At 33.7% G+C, this 20,944-nt stretch overlaps 1 protein-coding gene across 2 annotated transcripts in view; it reads right to left on the reverse strand.

The window, feature by feature from the left end:
• Positions 1 to 20,944, reverse strand: part of LOC107447237 (uncharacterized) — a 113,786-nt gene that overhangs the window by 8,665 nt on the left and 84,177 nt on the right. For both annotated transcript variants that reach the window (XM_071184951.2, XM_071184952.2), the window contains exons 3-12: positions 20,690 to 20,818; positions 19,670 to 19,738; positions 17,146 to 17,361; positions 14,376 to 14,471; positions 12,529 to 12,649; positions 10,480 to 10,588; positions 8,246 to 8,339; positions 6,821 to 6,925; positions 3,388 to 3,502; positions 1,480 to 1,692 (exon numbers count right to left, since the gene is read on the reverse strand). In XM_071184951.2, the coding sequence (XP_071041052.1) occupies positions 1,480 to 1,692; positions 3,388 to 3,502; positions 6,821 to 6,925; positions 8,246 to 8,339; positions 10,480 to 10,588; positions 12,529 to 12,649; positions 14,376 to 14,471; positions 17,146 to 17,361; positions 19,670 to 19,738; positions 20,690 to 20,818 (1,267 nt within the window). The remainder of the gene's footprint in view (positions 1 to 1,479; positions 1,693 to 3,387; positions 3,503 to 6,820; positions 6,926 to 8,245; positions 8,340 to 10,479; positions 10,589 to 12,528; positions 12,650 to 14,375; positions 14,472 to 17,145; positions 17,362 to 19,669; positions 19,739 to 20,689; positions 20,819 to 20,944) is intronic.

Genomic DNA, 20,944 nt, shown 5'->3' on the forward strand with positions numbered 1-20,944 from the left:
TTTTGATCCGTAGTGGTGCAAAAATTACTCAATATAAAATAATAACTTTTACCCCTTGAAAAAATCTTTTTACGAAGCACATTGCATCTCTAGTAAAAAAAAATCATCGAAATTTTTCTGGGCTCCTGATGCAGTTAACGGTTTTTTCCCTCTCTAGTAAAATGATTAGTAGGTCTTCTTCATACATGCTTTTAGTATTTAAATGTACTGGTAGCAAAAAATCATAATTAATTGCCAAAATAACAGATGTCAATTTACTCCGTTTGTAAAAAAAAAATTTCTAGTAGTAATGAAATTTAAGTTATTTGTAGTTCAGTGTTTTTCCTTTTAACACGTTCACGCCGGGGTAACCCACCGGTGGGTCACGCTAGATTGTCTCATCATGGCAGCGCACCGGAGTAAAAACTGGTAACAATAAATTTCAGTTTTCAGTTTTTTTCCGAGAATAATAAAAATCCGTAACTACCAATTGCTTTTAACGGTTGCAATTTTTATATTGAATTGCTTCTTCCCCGTGATAAATTTCCCTACAGTGAATTGTTATTGTTGAGAATCGCTTAACTCCTCCCGAATATTATCTAATATTGAAATAGTTCTTCTACCAGTATTTTCTCTGTACCAGTATTTTCATTTTTTCCGGCGTTAATGTGTTAAGTAATTTTTCCATCACAACATATGAAGAATTCAAAGTATTATATGAAATACAACTTTGTTGCATATAGCATTTTTAAAGAGTAGGCGTTATTATCCTTATTCTACAAGTTTTACTATTTAATTTGCTACCAATTTATTAAAACATTTGGAGAAAATAGAGCAGTTGGTATCCCTTAAATAAGAATGCATCATCAGTGAACTTAAAGACTTGCTGAAGGACCAAGGCGTGCTGCATCTTCTCACAACTTCAATCCAGGGGATTTCCCCATCCAACTGATGTACTACTGAATCAACTCATGCCTAACCTCTTCATAGACTTATTATCTGATCCTAACTTTAAACTGTATATGACCTCTAGTCTAAATGCCAAAACAGTATAGATGAATCTGTTAGAAGCGCTTAACGCCGAGATTCCACTCATATCAAGCAAGCAAATATTTTGTCAACTCATTAAATATAAAAGTGGAATCTTCCAGAAAAGTTGGCTGGTAAGTAATGGTTTTAATAACTTTTTTTTGCAGCATACTTGCCAAGTTTTCCCGCTTTAGATGAGAGATTTACTCAAATTACCAAAGCAAAATTTATATTTAATTACATTTTATTATAGTTTTGCCAATCATGTATTGCACGTACATATAGTCAAAGCTGCAACTACTCAGCTTTTTGCAAAATATTTTGATGAATGGTAGACAATTAAAGAGTAAAGCTTTCAGAATTTTTGCTAATTTTACCAATATATCACCAAGTGAGAACAAAGTGTCGTTGCATATAAATTTTACTAAAATTGAACTTGGAAAATAGCTTTAAATAAAATTTACAACTTACAAATTTCTTCTGGCAAAGCCACCAGCTTGTTTTCTTCCAGATCCAGAACAGTGAGATTTTTAAGGTTGCCGATTGTTGGCGGTAACCTTTTCAAAAGGTTGTTGCTGAGGGTGAAAATCTCCAACTTCTGCAAAAACTGAATCTCATCCGGAATTGTGCTTATTTGGTTGGTGCCTAGGTTGAGCTCTACCATGTTGCTCCACGTACCAATATCTGCAGAAACATAGCTAACAGTTAACAACTTCACAGAACTGTTAACTTCATAAGTATGAAAATTATTCTAAATAAATTGGTGCAAAATTGAAGAGCTGAGTTAATGAAGATTTATAGTGACATCGTAGTAGGTTTGAATAAAGTAGCTTTATAGTTCATTCGCTGTCAATAGTATATTATGGATGTTTTTATACCCAAGTAGTACAGGGATATTGTAACAGCTTTAGTCTACATCGACCGATATTGTCAATATTGGCGAAAATCGACATTGTGTGTACAATATTGTACTATCCCCGTCGATTTCACATTAAAAGTCTGTCTGTAAAACATTTCATTTTAAACTTTATCGTGTTCTTAAATCAAAATTAATCATAGTCATACAAGAAATGACATCAAATTGTTATAATTCCAAAAAATAAATTTAAAATATAAATTTAGTAGTATTTGTAAATGCTGAGAGATATCGATCGACGTTCCCCATCGTTTTTACAATATCGAACAATATTGTTTCGCGATATTGAATATACGTTATAAAAGGGGTCCATTTTTATATAGTACAATGTTTCGCTACGATACAATTGTTAAAAGCTAAGCTTTTACGATATCGTTTTTGTGAATTGTGCTACTTGGGTATTGCGTTTTCACGCTTCCAAATTGCAAAATTAGAAAATATCAAGCACTCATTTGAACTCTTCGCGTCATAGCGTTCGTATTCTTGGCCTTATAATTTTCTACCAAAAAACATGCTTTATAACAGTGATCTCCAAACATATGAAGCTTCTAAACGACTTTACCTATTTTAAATTGTAAGCTACCAACAAGAACGTTCAATTTTCTTTTCAATTTCATAACGTTTATTGCCTATTAACTATTAGCCAGTTAGTCAGTATGTTAATGGTATACATATTAGTATATTAGATAACTGGAGTGTTATTGCGATCTGCTGAAATGTCGACGGTTTGGCGATCATGTAGGTTTATTGTCGACTGTCTGTCGCCAAATGCAGTACTGAAAACATTGATCTGAGGTCAAAACTCAACGGAGGGGCAAGTAATTTTTTTTTTTTTTTTCATTTTATCAAAATTTTTAAATGCGTCATTTAGCACCTTCATCCGCTAATCTATTCAATTTTAACATTTAACACATTGTTACATACCCTCCAACTTATGAGGATTTTGAAAATAATTCTTTCTAGTGGTAGCGAACCAAAGTAGAAATTTTTAAAGCAAATGGATCTCTCATAAAACTTTTATCAGAACTTAAGAATCTAGCCATATGGCCTGCACTTTTATAAGTAATAGAGGACAAGTTACGCTAAAATTATTTTTTTTTAAATATTAAGACATTAATTTTGCTACCGTCTGAAAAGAAGATTTCTGAAACTACGGAAATTCCGTAGCAGTTGGAGGGTATGTTGTTATCAAGCGTCAGCTTCTTTTTCAAAAAACATTAAAAAACTGATGTTATACATATTTTAGAATCAGCATTTATTTTATTCATTGTTTCCATACTTTATATTTGCGTGCTTATTCTCTAACCAAACGAGAAGAAATGTCAGTGGTAGGTTGCGTCAGAATGAAGTTATATGCATAAATTTGTAAAAAAAAATTCTATGTACGTGCTACATCATTCTGACGACACCTATCACTGAAACTTCTAATCACCTTGTCTGATAGTTTAAAAAAAAAGACCTACCCAAGGGAAGTGACGTGAGTTGGTTTTCTTTCATGTTTAACTTTGTGAGATTCTTGGCTCTAGAGAATATTCCAAAGGGAATTTTGTTGATCATGTTGTGCTCCATATTGATGGACTGAAAAATAATACTATTGTTAAAATTTTGTTAAAACAGTTGTTTGCAGCTAAAATAATGCTTGTTGGAGAAAAAAAAATTAAATAAATAAATAAGATGCTTTACAAAAATAAATAAAGTAGTTTAAAAAGTTTTGCAACAGATTGACATGTTCTATGTATTATACACTCATGGACAAAAAAAATAGCGCACCAAGAAGGAGTCGTCAAAATAAAACGAAGTTTTACACACGTAATGACTACTTTGATATAAGTAAATGATTAGAAACTCAAAGAAAAAAGGATAATTTATATCAGAGAAAAAGGCAAAAAAACGGAGGAGTTAATACCCTGTTGGACCCCCTCAAGTGCGAATGCACGATGCGATACGATCGGGCATTGAGGCATACAAGTTCTGTATGATGTCTTGAGACATTTCGTTCCATATTTGCTGTAACCTTGCCTCTAGTTAGTTCAAACTCGTGGGATGCCCAATTCGCCGTCCCAAATTATCCCAGATATGCTCGATTGGAGACAAATCTGGGGATCGGGCAGACCAAGGAAGGGTAGTAACAGTACGGAGACAGTCTTGTGACACCCTTGCCGTATGAGGCCGAGCACTTTATTGTTGAAAAATGCATGAGTGGCAACACATGTGGTTGCAGGATTTCATGGACATACCGCTAGTCTGTCATGGTGCCACGGAACAATACTAGGGGTGACCGTTTATTGTAGGCAATGGCACCCCATACCATCACACCAGCTGTGGGAGCGGTATGTCGCTGTGCAGCACAGGCAGGATTGAGGCGTTCACCACGGGGTCTCCACACACGAACACGATTGTCATCACTGCTGAGATTGAATCTGGATTCGTCGCTAAAGACGACCTGGTTCCATTCCGCTGCAGTCCATTTTCCTCGTGCACGGCAAAATTCCAAACGGCGGCGTCGATGGGTGGGCGCAATTATTTCTTGGTGCGCTAATTTTTTTGTCCATGAGTGTATATTAGTAATCAAATTAAACTGAAGAGCAATTAAGAATTGAAAATTAGGGAGAAGTATTAAATATTCAGGGTGTAAATTGCGCTTCATTAGGAAAATCTTCTGTCACATATTGATAGCAACAGCTGAACAATTTATACTGAAATATCTATAATTTAATAAAGATAACGATATTTTAAAAAGTATTCTCGTAATATATCATGAATGAAAGACCTTATGATAATAATAGCACACCTGACAACTTTTACGCATTTGGCGTAAAATAATATTTTTATATTTAAAGTGGTAGTAAATATATACTATTTTTTATTTTATAAACTTAAATTTAAACTGATTTTGATTACCAGTATTCTTAAAAGAATTTAGCATATATATTAATATGTATTACTATCATGGATGTCAACTGATGATTTTTCAAATACTACATATTTTTTTGCTTACAATTGAAAATTTAATTCCATTTTAATACCACTGGGAAAAAGCATGATGGAAGTAATTAAAAGTTGGCAGGTATGTAATAGAATATAAGGTAGTAATTGAATATGCTGTAATTATTGAAAACGATTATTATTAAATTGTAATAACTGAGAATTATCAATAAATTGAATGCTTGAATACGATGATATCGCCAGTATTTTTTATAGTGATAAATGCGATATTTTCTTGAATTCGACTTTTTTTTAGTGTTGCGTAACTGTTGACTTTGCCTAAAATTTTATTCTTTTAATTAAAGTGGTAGTGAAAATTATGTTCTCCATTTAATATTTGGACTGTCATTATCATTGGGATAATAATTTTCGAAAAAATTAAAAGTTGACAGGTAGAGTTTTGATAAATTTCATGCGAATAACGAAAATATTGATCAATGTAAAACTAAGGTAAATACGAAAACTAACGCAATAAAATATCGATATTTTAGACCAGATACCGAGATAGTGGAATTCCAATAAAATCCATCACTGTTGATAACACGATATTTTTTAATACTTTGAAAAGAAAATTGTGGCTCTTAGAATCGACTAATTTGATTTTTGTCTCCTAATCATTATCAAGAAAAGGCGAATGAAGATAAATTATCTATAAACCCTAATAAACATTTCTTCAAACAAATTAACTTAAATAATAGTAACTGTGAGCTGTCTCACCGATCCGCCAATCGCTCTGTAACGTGAAGGTAGCGAGTTCGAATCTCGGCGTATCCCAGGATGTATCTTTGTGATGTCTTTTTCTAATTTTTGCTATCAGTTCTTTAACCCTTTCGCACCGACTGTCATAGATACGGCCAGCATAAAACCATATCAATCAGGGTAAAAATATAAAACTGGTAATCAAAGTATTTCTTTAGCAGTTTATTTGTGGGTGGAGTTATAATTGTTTGATTTATTTAATTCACCATTACTTTGTTCAAAATAAAACTATTTCGTTATACTTTGAATTAACATTGATTATATATATGATTAAACTAACAATAATTAAAGTAAAAGCAAAGTAAGTCTGTCAAATTAGCAACGACTACATTTAAGTTACCGTTTTTTATTAAACTACAACTTGATTAATTTACAACTTTTCTGAATCACCCGTCCCCAAAAGGTTAATTAGACAAGAACTTAAAAGTCGTTTTTTATTTTATTTTATAACTGGTTTCGAACAGTCGACCCAATTCTGAGTTTAACTCTATCAAAATTCAGTTCCGTAACCTTGTAATTTTGAACCCAACCCAGAGAGACCAACCAGGCAAGAGATCTCCTGTATCAAACATTGGGAAAAACTAGCTTTTGTAGAGGATGTTTTGATGGAACTAACCCTATCTTCTGTTACATAGATAGGAAAGCCACAAAACCTCCCACAATTAGCCCAACAGCAAGCGGGATTCTAACCCTTGATTGGTGAGAATGATTGACATGAGAACATTTAACGTCAGCGCTATGGTTGGTGCGACTTGGGAGCAGAATTCGTATCAACCAACCACAGTCGAGATTCGAACCTGGGTTTTCTCATTGGAAGGCGCATGTAACTCCATCTCAATAGCTACCGCAGCTCAATGTCATCTTTGTATGAGCACACAAGTCAGCATATGCATGTGTGACAATAAATAAATAGTGCTTTGGAGATAATTCGGTATCAGAACTTGTTCGCACGAATAGGTTTTTGCACTTGCAAAAACTTTTAAACAAATATGTAAGGCTTGCCCTGACACTTTGAATTCTTTCTCTTAAGAGATGTTTTTCATTGTTTTATACTTGCCGGTTGTCCTCAAAATGTTGCCAAATCTTTCGTGTAGGTAACGGAACATAAATATATACAGTGCTTTATGTAGCTGTAAAGAAAAAAAAGCTTACATATATGTTGGTAAACTGTGAGGGTCCACCAATAGGGTATGATGTGAAAGCATTTCTAGATATAGTCAGACTAGACAGATTGAGGAGGCTAGATAAAAGACCTTCCTGAAAATAAATTACAAAAGAATCATTAAAACATGATATACAATTAAACAAGTACACTAAAAATACTAATCGACAGAAAATTAAAATATTAAACAATTGGCTTGCTTCTTTTTGCTGGTAAACACTGGGTCGTAAACATTTGCTTTGAAATAGATTTTTGTTATAACTCCTATGCATTACACCACAAATGAAAATTAATTAAAAGCAAAGGTATTTAAATTCAATTCTTGACGTTGAGGTTACTTTAATTACTTAAATATCTATAAATCTTGTTCTTTAGCAAATTCTTGAGGATGTTGAAGACATAAGGAATATCAGAATTAAAAAGCACTCCGAAAGAGAACTTCTAAAAATTGTTTCTAAACTTTCGATTCTGTAATTACACTAAAATAAAATTAAAATTCACTGTAAATTTATTTTAATTTAATTCTGACATTGGAGGTTTCTTGTTGATTACAACATATTTAAATCTTATTTTTTAGCAAAGATTTAAGGATGTCGGAATAAAAAGCATTCTAAAAGAGAAATTTAAATTATTTTTAAAACTTCCTATTCTGTTTATTTCCTACATTTTATACCACAATATAATCGAAATTCACGCTAAATATTAATTTAATTATTTACTTTTGGCTTTGTGATTTTTTTATGTCTTCAACATTCTTAAATTTTGTTCATTAGCAAAGATTTAAAGATTTTGATGACATTTAGAACACAAGAATAAAAAGCATTCCGACAGAGAACTTTAAAAGTTGTTCGTAAAACTTTTCCAGATGTTTAATACGAAGTTTATTAGGTGGAGGCTACTTCAAAACTCATTAAGTGGGTATTCTAATCCACATAGGAAATAATTACACTGTAAAAAATTCTGGAACAAATTACGGTAAAAAGTACTGAAATCCTGAGTGAAACATCCATAAAACCCCTTTTTACTGTAAAATTTGATATCGTAATTTTTTCAGTAATATTTATTTAATTGCAGCGATTCAGTGATTTTACAGCAAATATATCTATATAAAATAATGGTATAGCAGAATTGTTACTTAAAATTTCACCGTAATTTGATTCGGAATTTTTTTCGGTGTGGGATCTGTTCTGGAAATTAAAAACCACTCCTTGTAAATAGTTTGTAGGTGAATATATTGAAGAATGCTTTTATTTCTAGCCTGTTAGTGACAGCATGATATTTCTTTATTTTCTTTTTTTTTTAAATGACAATCATGCCATATTATTTGCTAGCCCCAATGAGAAGAGTGGTAAATGTTATCACCACATTTAGTTATAATACTATATATAGTAAGGTAACAGATGAAACGAACTTACTGGCATTTGTGATATAGCGTTGCTCTCTACATTGAAGTCTGTCATGAGAACGCACTGGCTAAGAGATTTTGGTACCGATGTCAGTTGATTGTATCTAAAAGAAAAGAGAGTTTTATAAAGTACAATGAAATCTAGCTACTTCTTTAGGTATAATTTTGTAGATGAAATTTTAAATGATCTTATCTTTGCTCATTCTCTAAAAGTATAGGGGAGAGTGGGGTCAATTGTAACAGGGTACGATTGTAACAGAGCAAAAATTTCGAGTGTCGGGTTCTAGATTTGGTTCCTAGGTGGCGCACAAGGTGTATTTAATAAATCTACATGTACACCCCTGATGGCAATCATTTTTATGTACTTTTGAAAGAGTTACATCACAAAAGATATTTTCACGCCACGCAAGTACTTTTTTTGGTATTAGAATATTATATTGTAACAAAGTAATTTTGTTTAAACAAATAAAAATTAGTAACCGAATATGTAAGTGGACACTTTAATTAACATTTCAATAAAAAAAAAGATTAGTTTTGCTAATTAACTAGCATTGTTTTTAACAAATGAAGCTGAAATGGCGTCTTGGGGACAATTGTAACAATAAGTAAAGGGACGATTGTAACAGCTGAAAACAAATAATCTTATGTTTACAAACCATTACTTAACTCTTTAAGAACCACCAATAGTTTCCTATATCATTTATATTATGTTGCATGTGCATTATTTCATTTGTCACCTTTCACAGCATAAATTAAAATTTTTAACCCCTTAATGTTAAAAGTTTAACCTTTTAGGTTTCTGCTCATTATTATTTTTACTTCTAAAATATCACTGCTATTTTGATCAATAAAAAAATATATCACAACTATGATAATATGTATAATTAACTATGTTTTGGTTGAATTTATGAACTGTTACAATTGACCCCGTAAGTGGGGACAATTGTAACAACTGCACGACTGTCAAAAATTGTTAATAACTAATATAATAATATTTAAAATCAGGTATTTATTTTTTTTTTCTAGTAGAGGATAGTCTACTTTACTCGTCTGTCAATTAATACTAATAATATATTGGATTTTTTGTTAGTTAAAAATAGTAAAGTAAAAAATTTTACAATTGACCCCACTCTCCCCTACATATGACTCAAAAACATAAAGCAGTTAGAGGTTAACCCTCCGCATTAGGTTTATAGAAGATTGTTGTCACACCACACTTCAGGAGTAAAAGACATTTCTAGCTTTGACGTGCCATCTTATTGGTTTCATAGAAAATATCAAATTCTTTTCCAGGACCATAATAATAGTAGACTCAGTAGCTGCAAAACAGTCTGTTACGTCGAATCACCGAATCATGGCTTGTATTATTTCACGCATTAAACAAACAATCGAATTTTCAAAAATAATAATAACGTGATCGTATTGCAATGGATCCCATCGCATTTAGGCATTGAGGGTAGCGAAGGAATTTTTTAGTAAAGCATGGAACATTAAAAAGACTTCGACTAATCACTATAGGCTCACGAAAGTGCTAAAGAGCATGAAACAGAACAAAATTTATGACCTATAAGAAAAAGCTGTGGAAAAAGTCCATGAAAGTTGGAAAGACTATAAATATAAATCCAGCTATCCAGCAGCTAATTTTATGCATAAAACAGGTCACGATTGTCCAGTAAAACATCTAAACAATATTAGCATTTTTCAGCGCTTCTAGCATTACTAAAAGCGAGCTCTTGTAGTTACAACCTTTCTACGGCATCCTTTACCAGCATTACAACTCTCCATTGCCAAAATTGCAATAAACGAACTCTGTATGTTTCGAGTTTTTTGATATTTTACTGTGCCAATGTTACAATGAACGAATTCTGTCTATTATATAGTGCGGCTTCCAGGAGAACTCCTCCAGGTACTATGGTTACGAGGAAAGGTCACTTCGAATAGGGGTGTGGGGTGAATAGTTTTGTCCTAATCTTAATGTAGGTCGTCGTGGGTAAACCAATCGACACCTTTTTTCCTCCATTTCACCCCCATTAGGAATATGCTCTCGCTTGTTACCATAGCAGCAGACAGCCCCAGACTTTCAGTCTGGAGGAGTTCTCCTCAAAGCCGCACTACTAATACTAATACTAGCGGGCTCATGGCCAGTATTGCAGTTAGAAGATAATATCCCTTATTGTATCATGGAAAATTGTTTTTGTAAAAATCCGCAATTAATAAAAATTAAAAACTAAAACATAGACTTACTTGAGACCGAGTCTGCTTAAGTTCTGGAGTAAACCTATTGTTTCTGGTATATCGACTAACTCATTGTGCTGAACATCCAATGTGGATAAAAGGGTGCATTCACCAATCTCTGAAACAAATATAATACAGATGAAATTTCAGAATATGTAGCAGAGTTTCACGAAAGTAAAATTTAAAAGATTTATTTAAATTACATATAAAAGAAAATGATTTAGAGCAATCGGATGTTCTATCAGGGCCAAAATCGAAATAAACAACCATTTTCTATTCTTCTTTTTTTCGTTTTCCCCCCCTTTAGATTAAAGCTAAACAAAAAGTTTCGAAAACAATTCAGCATTTTCTTTTCTTTTCTGAGGGTTATAGGAAAATTGGCCCCTTTAGCTGGAAAACAACACAATACAGTGCTGCTTATCGCGAAGCGAAGTTTTTGAAAACCAGCTATTTTGCTTCCCTGAGTGGAAATATACTGGTTGTTCTCTATTGACTGCCTTAAATATATAATTTTAAAGCCTTATATAATCAAAATTGAGGTTCAAAAAAATACAAATCACTATTTAAGCAAAGAATGGCAGAAACGCTATCAAAATCTAACGAATTCCAAGAGAAGATACCTACTGTAACGGACACCGAATGAAAAATAGCGAAACCAATTTGATTGTCCTCTGTAAACTGGAGGTATTTCGAACAATCATCTTTCATTTCTTTTTGCAGTTTCTTATGGCAACCAAGCACGTTTTCAGTTTTCAAGCTTTCAACCCAACCTTTCTCAGTAATGGCACGATAGATTATAATAGCATTTTTCCTCGCTCTTCAATATTATCTTGCCATCCATAATGTGTACATTTTTTTCCAATGTTCACCTGTTTGACACTCGTCATTAAGGTATCAGTAGGACAGATTTGCTGACCACTCTTTCTGGAGCACGTTGCTCCCATTGTAAGGACAGATAGTACAGAGCATGAAAGAACAAGCATGCCTTGTCTGGGATTCGAACCCAGAACCTTGCTAATGGGAGGTCAGCTCCCTGACCACTACACAGTCCGGTCGGCATAATGTGTGTGGTTTTTATTCCATTTTTGACAAGTACTCTAAAATTATAGATTAAGAGCGGTCATTACGGATCACTTCATGTATGTTTTGCGTATACAATAAATCATTTATTAAATAACTAGTTGTAGGCCATGGGGGTTAAGGTTTCAGAATTTTGAGGCCAATGGACTGGTCCTGGTGAGGAGGTGAGCATTGCCCGCAAGCCACTTTTACTTCCTCTACAATCTGGTATCGAATCGACAGATCTGAAACAAGGTGTGCTTCAAGCCCCAGACCGGGATACAACCCCGGATTTACGTGAAAGCTCAATGCTTTAACGGGAAAGTTTTAACACCCTGAAGAGATCAGGAATTATTTGTTACAAATGAAATATGAAATCTGGCTGAAAATTTTTTGAGTATACTGTCTCATAATTTTTCAAATTGTTTCTCGTTTCAGCGTTAGGATAGGTTAAAGTTGCCAACTTTTACTTTCAGCCAGAAACTTTCCCAAAATATTTTAAGGGTGACGAAAAATTTAAAATGTAATATATTATTTCATGTTTAAAAAATTCAAAATATTTCAATAGTTGCAAATTAAAATAATTTTAACTACCATGAATAATTTATACACATATAAATAATTCGCGCAAATAAATATATGAAATCAAATGATCACGTAGAGATAGGTTTAAATACTAGCTAAATTTTAAATTAAATCTGCTGATATTCGGTTTTGTGACTTTATTGACATATATTGTGACTTTAAGGCATACATTGTGACTTTAAAGCATGTATTGTCGTATATTGTGACTTTAAGGCATATATTGTCATATATTGTGACTTTAAGGCATATATTGTCATATATTGTGACTTTAAGGCATGCATTGTGACTTTAAGGCATATATTGTCATATATTGTGACTTTTAAGGAAAAAATACCAGAATTTGCAGTTTTTAAAAGAAAATGGATAATTGCAATTATTTTTAGTTAGTTAAAAAGGAATAGGAGAAATACTAACCAGGAGGCAAATGTTTTAAGTGATTGTTCGAAACATCAAAAGTGACTAGTTTCTTCAATTTACCGATTCCTTTCGGTAATTCACTTATCCTGTTCTCCCTTAGGCTCATCATCGTCAGATTCTGAAAAAAAAAACATATTAATTAATTTAAGAGCGTTTGAACTGAAATGCAGATAAACTTTGGCAAAGCCGACATTTTGGGGGCCAAGAAGGTAGCCAGATTAAAAGATTTTACCGTAAAAAGAATGGACATGCTAATCAAAAAATTTAATGCTCTAAAATGTTTTTACTAAAGTAGTGGTTAATTGAAAGCTAAATTACAAATAAGGAGCTGCAATATTCATATAAACTTGATAAAATCAATGTGATTAAATTTGTATAAAAATACAATGTATGCATACTTGTATAACTAACATGCAAAGTCTTGCAAAGATGGTACAAAAAGAAAGATCGTTTTTCACAAAACGGGGTTTAGTCTTATTAGATCTTCAAGATGCATTTCAGTTTACTTAATATTTTAACTCAAATTTCATCCTTTTTAGAAATATAAATGTGTCTTGGTTTGTTTATGCAGATTTAGGTGGTATGCGAGAAATTTTATTTTCGTTTTTAAAACTGAGCAAGTTGATCATCAGATTCCTACAGTTGAACATTCAAGAAAAATTTAAAAACTTTTAGAAAAACATCAAAGAATCAAAATATTTAAATTAAATACTATCGACTAAAAACTTTGTAAATTAAATATCTGTGTTACAACTGACCATGGACGAAATTGACGTAAAATTAAAGTCGTTAAAATGTACGATAATCTCATAAGAACGATTCACTCAGAGCTCAATGTTACTGACATTCCTCAAATCACGTTTGAATTCGAATCCCACTATTCTTCACACCTATAAGCCATCTTTGTAAATTGTAACAAGCACATAAGGCTGCCTCTTTATGTGTAATAATAAGTAAATTAGTCGAGTGGATAGAGCACTCGCCTTCCGATAAGAAGACCTGGGCTCGAATGATACGAAATCCGCACCTGGCTCGCTCCGACCACAGTGCTGAAGAAAAACATCCTCAGTGGAAGAAGCATTATGGGTTAGAGTCCTCTTGCCTTCAGACTAACCGTGGGAGGTTTTCGTCTTTTTTCTTTCCATGTAAAGCAAAAGCGGGTTATTTCCATCAAAAATACATCCACGAAGGCAAATTTCTCCCAATACTTGATCCAAAAGTTCTCTTGCCTTCTGGATAGTGTTCAAATTTACTAGGCTACGGAGTGAAGCATTGGTATTCGTAAATTATATTCTGAGTTACAAACATCTTATATTTAATCATGTGAAATTGTTTCTTTTTATTAACTTAGCACCCCTACTGAAGATTGGACATCAATATCTCTTCCGATTGATATGTTTATTTTCTTTGTGACGTTTGTTTGTATTTAGTTCATTTCTAAGTAACGCTGTTTTCTGGATTTCATATTTAATATTCTACCTATTTGTTAAAACTCTAATTTGAAAATTTTGAACATGTTTGCTTATATGATTGAACTGTTGCGCGCACTTTGAACTTTCGGAGTGTCCCCTTGCGGGGGTGGGGTTAAGCTAGTTATTGGTATTCGTTAACTCAAAATAGGTCACATGGGTAAATTTAATCACGGATTGAATAATTCTCTCAGTAACTGGTAAATTTCAAAACAACTTCGTCACCAATTTTTAAATTTAACCTCCTGTGCTTGGGGCCGATTTCGGCTCTTGTGCCATTCAGCTAAAAAACTTTACAATAAATCTGAAGGATCTTATAAGAAAAATATTAGCCTCAAACAGAGGAATAAAGTTCAATTATGAAATATTTCTTACCTGCAAAAAAGCAATTTCTTCTCCAACTATTCTTATTCTATTAAACCTCAGATATAGAGTCGTCAGTGAGGTCAACTCGTAAACGACTTCTGGAATCTGTAAATAGAACATTAAAAAAATTCCCTATTAACGTGCATTTCAGATAAAAGCTTAAATTCAAAACAATCAGGCCAAAGCATCTGAAATCTTATCAAAGATTATTGGGAACGTCGAAATTCTTATGAAATTAATAATGAGAAGAGAGAACGATACAAATGAAAAAATTTGATGATACTCTTTTTCTGAAAATAAAAAGATCCTCCGCGATATTGCCCTGTTCACTGAGTGTGTTTATATAAAAGTTATTTTAACAATGCCTCTATGAAAATAGTGGTTTTATATTTGCCCTTAACACTTTCCGAGACAACAAATTTCGGTTGAAAATTTTAGGCAGACTAGACATTTGGCAAGTGCGACCTCAGAAAGTACATTCTAATTGAAATGATGTATCAAAATTCTTTGTTGTTCCGGCCAGGTGGTCGAGTGGTTAGCGTGTCTGACTGCGGAGCTGATGGTCACGAGTTCGAATCCTGCTCAGGGCATGGACGTTTCTTTCTCTCTCTGTGCGCTCTATGTCCTTTCTCCTTTGTGTGTGTGTGAATGTAACCCGCTCTATAAACGGGTTTGTGGTTGTGTGACGTGGGCGACGCTGCTCCACCGCAGTGGCTTCGCCACAGGTGCCCACTGGGTATCGAGAAGACAGTAGCAGTTAAAAAAAAATTATTTGTTGCTTAAAGAATAGTGGTGGCTATTCCTTAACACGTTCACGCCGGGGTGACCCACCGGTGGGTGGTGGGTCACGCTAGATTGTCTCATCGGGCGGCGCACCGGAGTAAAAACAAATACAATACAACGTAACAAATACATTTCATTTTTTAGTGTCTCTTTTTCCGGGAATAATAAAAATCCGTAACTACCAATTGTTTTTAACGGATGCAATTTTTATATTGAATTGCTTCTTCGCCGTGATTAGTTTCCTTACAATGAATTGTTATTGTTGAGAATAGATTAACTCCTCCGAAATATTATCTAGAAATTGATATAGTTGAATATTAAAATAGTTCTTCTACCAGTATTTTCTCTTTTCCGTCCCGTTTTCAGGAGCAACACCTGGCGTCAACGTGTTAAACAACTGTTTTATATTTACATTTAATTAGTTTTACATTTCTAGTGTTGTCAGATGGGCAACTCTGCACCGGAAAGGGTTAACTAGCGGCAATTATAAAAGTCGCGCTTGAACTTGTTAGGCTTCTAGTTTATTCACAAAAGTTTCTGTTCGTTACAGTTTCACAAGACGGTAACTTAAATCGAAATAAGAAAAAAAATTGGAGTGATACCATTTCAGCTTTCGGAAGTAGTAACATACCAAAACTTATAATGTTATAATATAACTTACATAAAAATGGAGAACAAATTTCTTGTTGCATTTATACAAGTACTTGTTCTTACCTAATTGGGGTGTGGAGCTTTCAAATTTATAATTAGCTTTGTTCCGAAAGCTGCAGATTTTTTTCAAAGTAGTATTTTTAGTTTAGTTTATTTATTATCGGAATGTGCAAATTTGTTTAGAACGTATAGGTTTATATGCATAGATATACACTTGTTTGCTCTTTTAAAAATAACATTTAAGACAAAAAAAGCATATAACCTTAACGTATCACATCATAAAGTGAAATGTATTATCACCTTTATTCTACCACTCCCTACGTAGCACATTAGTAGGGATACTTAGTACTCACTGGAGTGATTTTTGAAAAATCCTGGTTAGGAAAATATTATAAAATAGCAGAAAAGTGAAGCTCGTAGAGAAAGGTCTATTGCAGATTTGAAATCAGTGACGAATAAGATCCGTTCAACAAACAGTGGCCAATGGTTTAACGATCATGATTTTGAATGAGATAGACCTAAGCGGTTGAAAAAAAATACTTTTGAATTTCTTTAAATTATATGAAATCGTTCTGACGAGCCGCGATGGCAAAGGGGATAGAGCGTTCGCCTTCCAATGAGGCAAACCAGGTTCGAATACCACTCGATACGAATTCCGCATCCGGCTTGCACCGACCACAGTGATGACGTGAAATATCCTCAGTGGTAGACAGACCATGGGTTAGAGTCCCCTTGCCGTCAGGCTAACTGTGGGAGGTTCTCCTGGACTTCCTCTCCATGTAACGCAAATGCAGGTTAACTCCATCAAAAGGTCCTCCACGAAGGCAAATTTTCTCCCAATACAGGAATTCCCTTGTCTCCTGGATTGGATTCAAAATTACAAGGCTACGGAGTTGAACATTAGCAGTCGTAAACCCATAAAATTGGGTCGGCTGTTAAACGACGGTTATAAAATAAAATAAAATAAAATATTTCTGATTGGCCAGGATAGCCTGGTTGGTAGGGCACTAGGCCCATGTCCAAGAGTTCGTGGGTTCGATCCCAGCCGGTCGAAGACTCCCCGTGTAGTAAATGGTGACTGATGCACGTTAAATCTGTCGAGTCGCAAAGTCCTCCATGTTCCCATAACAAATCAATACTTCTAGGGGTACTGATCCAGGAGTTTCTTTGTCTTCTGGATTGACTCAAAATTACAAGGCTAGGGAGGTGAACATTAGTAGTCGTAAATCTAAAAAATGGGGTCGGCTGTTCAATGACGGTTATAAAATTAAAATTGATTCTGACCCGTTATTTATCGATTGTATGTGATACATGACATAAAATTAAAAAGAGATGAGAAACTTACTTCGTTTAATTTGTTATGCCTGAGGTCTAGTACTTTGAGACATCGAAGGTTTGAAAGAGAGTTGGGTAGACTAGTTAGAGAGTTCTCACTCAGAGCAAGAGTTTTCAAATTGACTAGACAACCTATTTCTGTCGGAAGGGTCGACAGCTTGTTTCCATAGAGATACAACTCTTGCAAGTGCGTCAATTCTCTCACCAATACTGGCAGTTGTGTAATCTGCGAAAAGAAGTGACAATTACATTTTACACTACATCCGCACTGAAGATATACAAGGAATTATTTCTTTGTACATTTTTAGAAGCCGCAAAGTGAAAAATTATAAAGTATGGTTGTTAAGGCAAATTTATGAAAATATTTCTATACTGTATGTAAACAATCTTTCTTTTAGCATCAGGCTGCCAAGTGGCCGAGCGGTTAGCGTGTCTGACAGCGAATACAATGGCTGAGGTTTCGAACCCCGCTCAGGGCATAAATGTTTCTCTCTGTGTGATGTCCTCTGTTGTGTGTGAATGTGGCCCACCCTATGAACGGGTATGTGTGGCGTGGGTAATGTTCCAAGGGCGAAGAACGATAAATTCAATGCCTGCCGTAAAAATAAAAATAACATTAAGCTTCAAATGTTGCGGAAGGATTTTACTTGGCAGAAATCGTGTCATTTTTATCCAGGCAGAATTTGGACAGACCAAAATGAACGTAGGAATTTAACTTCTTATTAACTTTTAATGGCTTGAACACCAGCAATTTGAAATGCTTCTAAAGAAAAAAATTTTTCTTTTTTATTTCTAGTGGCGCTGTGAAAGAAAATCGACTCTTAACTTCCTACGTTCATAGTTGTCTATGCAAATTTCGTATGGGTAAAAAAACATCATTTCGAAAAGCTTCAAGGAGGATCTTTCATCCTTGCCCATTTTTACCCCGTTAAATGTTCCACAACATTTGCAGGTTAAAATTATGATTGCTTGCAAAGAGTTAGTATAAAAGTGTTTCCATGTCCCCTGTAGTGGCAAATTTATGAATACGATCCAAAAAAAAGTATATTGGAGTGAATAGTTTTCTTATTTTAACTCTCAAATGGTTGATAATATATGCAGGAATGCCAACTGCTCCGCTTACAGCAAAATTTTTAATAAACTGGTACCGAATTAAGTAGTAAAACTCGTGTAATGAGGATAAATACGCTTACTCTTTATAAATGCCACAACGAGATAACTGTCTATGCCTATGTGAGGTAGTTATCTAAGTTTCGTCCCGGTCAGGGGCCCTAACTCAGTCATCTGAGTGGAGAAATATTAAGAATAGCCGAAGCTCATATCAATGGAATAATAATAAAGATGGGCAATGCAAGATTAAAATAAACATTTAGAAAAGAATATGTACAAGAATATGTACAAGAGAGATAACTGCGATTTGATATGACACTTTGAATTTTTGATATGTAGTGGTAGAAAAAATTCTTTAAGCTGAAAAATACTGAACTAAAAATAACTTTCGTAACCACTAGAAAATATTTTCTTACAAAGGGGAGTTGGTTTCGTACGGAGGGAGTTGGCATTTGTATATATGCAGGGCCGGAGCAAAGCATTCGCAACCTCGTCAAATGCTGTAAAATCGTAAATTTGGAGAATAAATTTGTTTTTGCAAAAGTATTGATGAATGATTTTTTTCCACTGGAAAGAAAAATATATATTTATCTCGGTCCTCAAAATTACGTCAAAATGAGTTTTCTAAACAAATCAGTATTTTTTATTCGATAACAATAATTTTCGGTGGATGCACCGCATAACCAATCAGAATTGGGACAAAATAATATAAGCCTGAAACAAACTACCGTAAAATAGTTTTCTATGGGAAAAAAATTCATCATAAAAAATTGATAAGATTTGCATATTTAGCTAATTTAATGTCTAATAATTTTAAATTAATTCTAATAAATTAATAATAAATGATTTAATTATTAATAATAATAATAAATTAATAATAATAAATAAATAATAATAAATTAAAAATTATAATAATAATAAATAATAATAATTAATAATAAATTAATAATTAAAATTGCTAGCATTAATAACAAATTAGTGCTAATAATTTTAATTCCTTAGCGTGGTCCCTATATATGCTTCAATGATGTAAAAAGTGCCTTAATTAAAAAATGTGGTAGCAAAAATTGCTTTATAGCCATTAGATGTTTCTTTCTTGTATCTACCATTTCAGCTTTTAAAATAAACTGCGTTTTAACTTCTTATTCAAATATTGTAAAAAGAGGAATCAAAACATTTTAGAAGTTGGCATTGAATGCAACAAGTGTACATAAAAAATAACGTTTTACTTATAAAATTTGATTTATTAAATGAATTAAGATTTTTTTAACAGCATTTAATTTATAACTTTATGATTAAATTGCTTGTTTTAATATTTCTGATATTTTATTTCGGCAAATAAAGGAGAAAATCTATATTAAAAATTACCTGAAATTGCTTTACATAAAAATTGTTCAAAAACATGATTAACAAAACTAACTTACATTTGCTTTACTAAGATCTAATCTTTCAGCACCTTCTTCCTTACATTTTAGGATTTCTCTTGGAATGTCCTGAAAAAATAAAGAGGCGCAATTTTGAACAAATTATTCCCAAGAAAGAATATATTTTTATAAAAGAAAGAAAAAAAATGATAATCAACAATGAATGAGATGTTCATGAAACACGCCTTTTCATTTATCTAAAAATTGTATCGTTGTTATTGTTACAAATCTCTGATTATCTAGCTTCATCTTTGGTAGCTAAAATGTAGGAAGGGAAGGCTATGTCGGCAGAAGCAGAATAACAGTGGCATTCTGAGAAAAACTTTTGACCCGGTCGAAAAGTGAGGCCACCTATATGACCACTCATGAAGCACGAGTAGACGTTTTGGTTCTGAGCTGGAAAGACTCACCTGGACATATTCCAAAATATCGTGAGTGGCTGAGAGTTCTCATACGATTGTTTAGTTCTATTTTAGTAAGTGATGAAATATTACTAGGTGTGAGATTCCACCACAACGCACAGATTCCTGAGCAGCAGACCTAGCCAAGAAGTCGGCCCTTTCCTTGCCCTCAATTCTTGACGTATGCAATTTAGGCAGAGGGGGTGCGATTGTTCTTGTTTTTCCAGTGGCGCTATCTATGGCCAAGAATTCGACTTCTGCCACACCCATACGTCACACCCGTTTATAGGGCGAACCCATTCATACACATATTCATTCATCCACATATCGTAATTTTGACCTGAATCAGAGAACGATCAATCTCCAATTCAGTACCCCCAGAGGTATTGATTTGTTATGGGAACAAGGAGGACTTTGAGACTCGACAGATTTAACGCGCATTACTCCTCATTTACTACAAGGGAAATGTTTCGGCCGGCAGGGTTCGAGCCCACGTCGGACATGGGCTCAGTGCCCTACTAACCAGGCTATCCCGGCAAACTCTTACATGTGATAGGATCTACTGAAAATCCATTGTACATAACTGGATCTTAATTAGGATTTGAGGAAATAAACTTACCAAATCAGCTTGAATGGATTTTTTCTTCACTGTAGGCTTTGCTGTCTTTGTACCCGGGGGATGTACTGTGACATGCTTGGGCCGTGAAGTTTCACCACCTCCTAAAGAGCCGGAGCTTAGTTTCTTCTCCTGAGAACAAAAACAATTTAAGTTAACACTGGAGTATTGCATGTACTTAATCTTATCTAATTTAGGTGTGGTAATTTCAAATGTGAAATTAGTTTCGTTCGGAATGCTACTTATTTTTTTTCAAAA

Source organism: Parasteatoda tepidariorum, chromosome 5, assembly GCF_982258835.1.
Source record: "Parasteatoda tepidariorum strain Cologne lab strain chromosome 5, Ptep-v5.0, whole genome shotgun sequence".
NCBI classification, from domain to species: domain Eukaryota; kingdom Metazoa; phylum Arthropoda; class Arachnida; order Araneae; family Theridiidae; genus Parasteatoda; species Parasteatoda tepidariorum.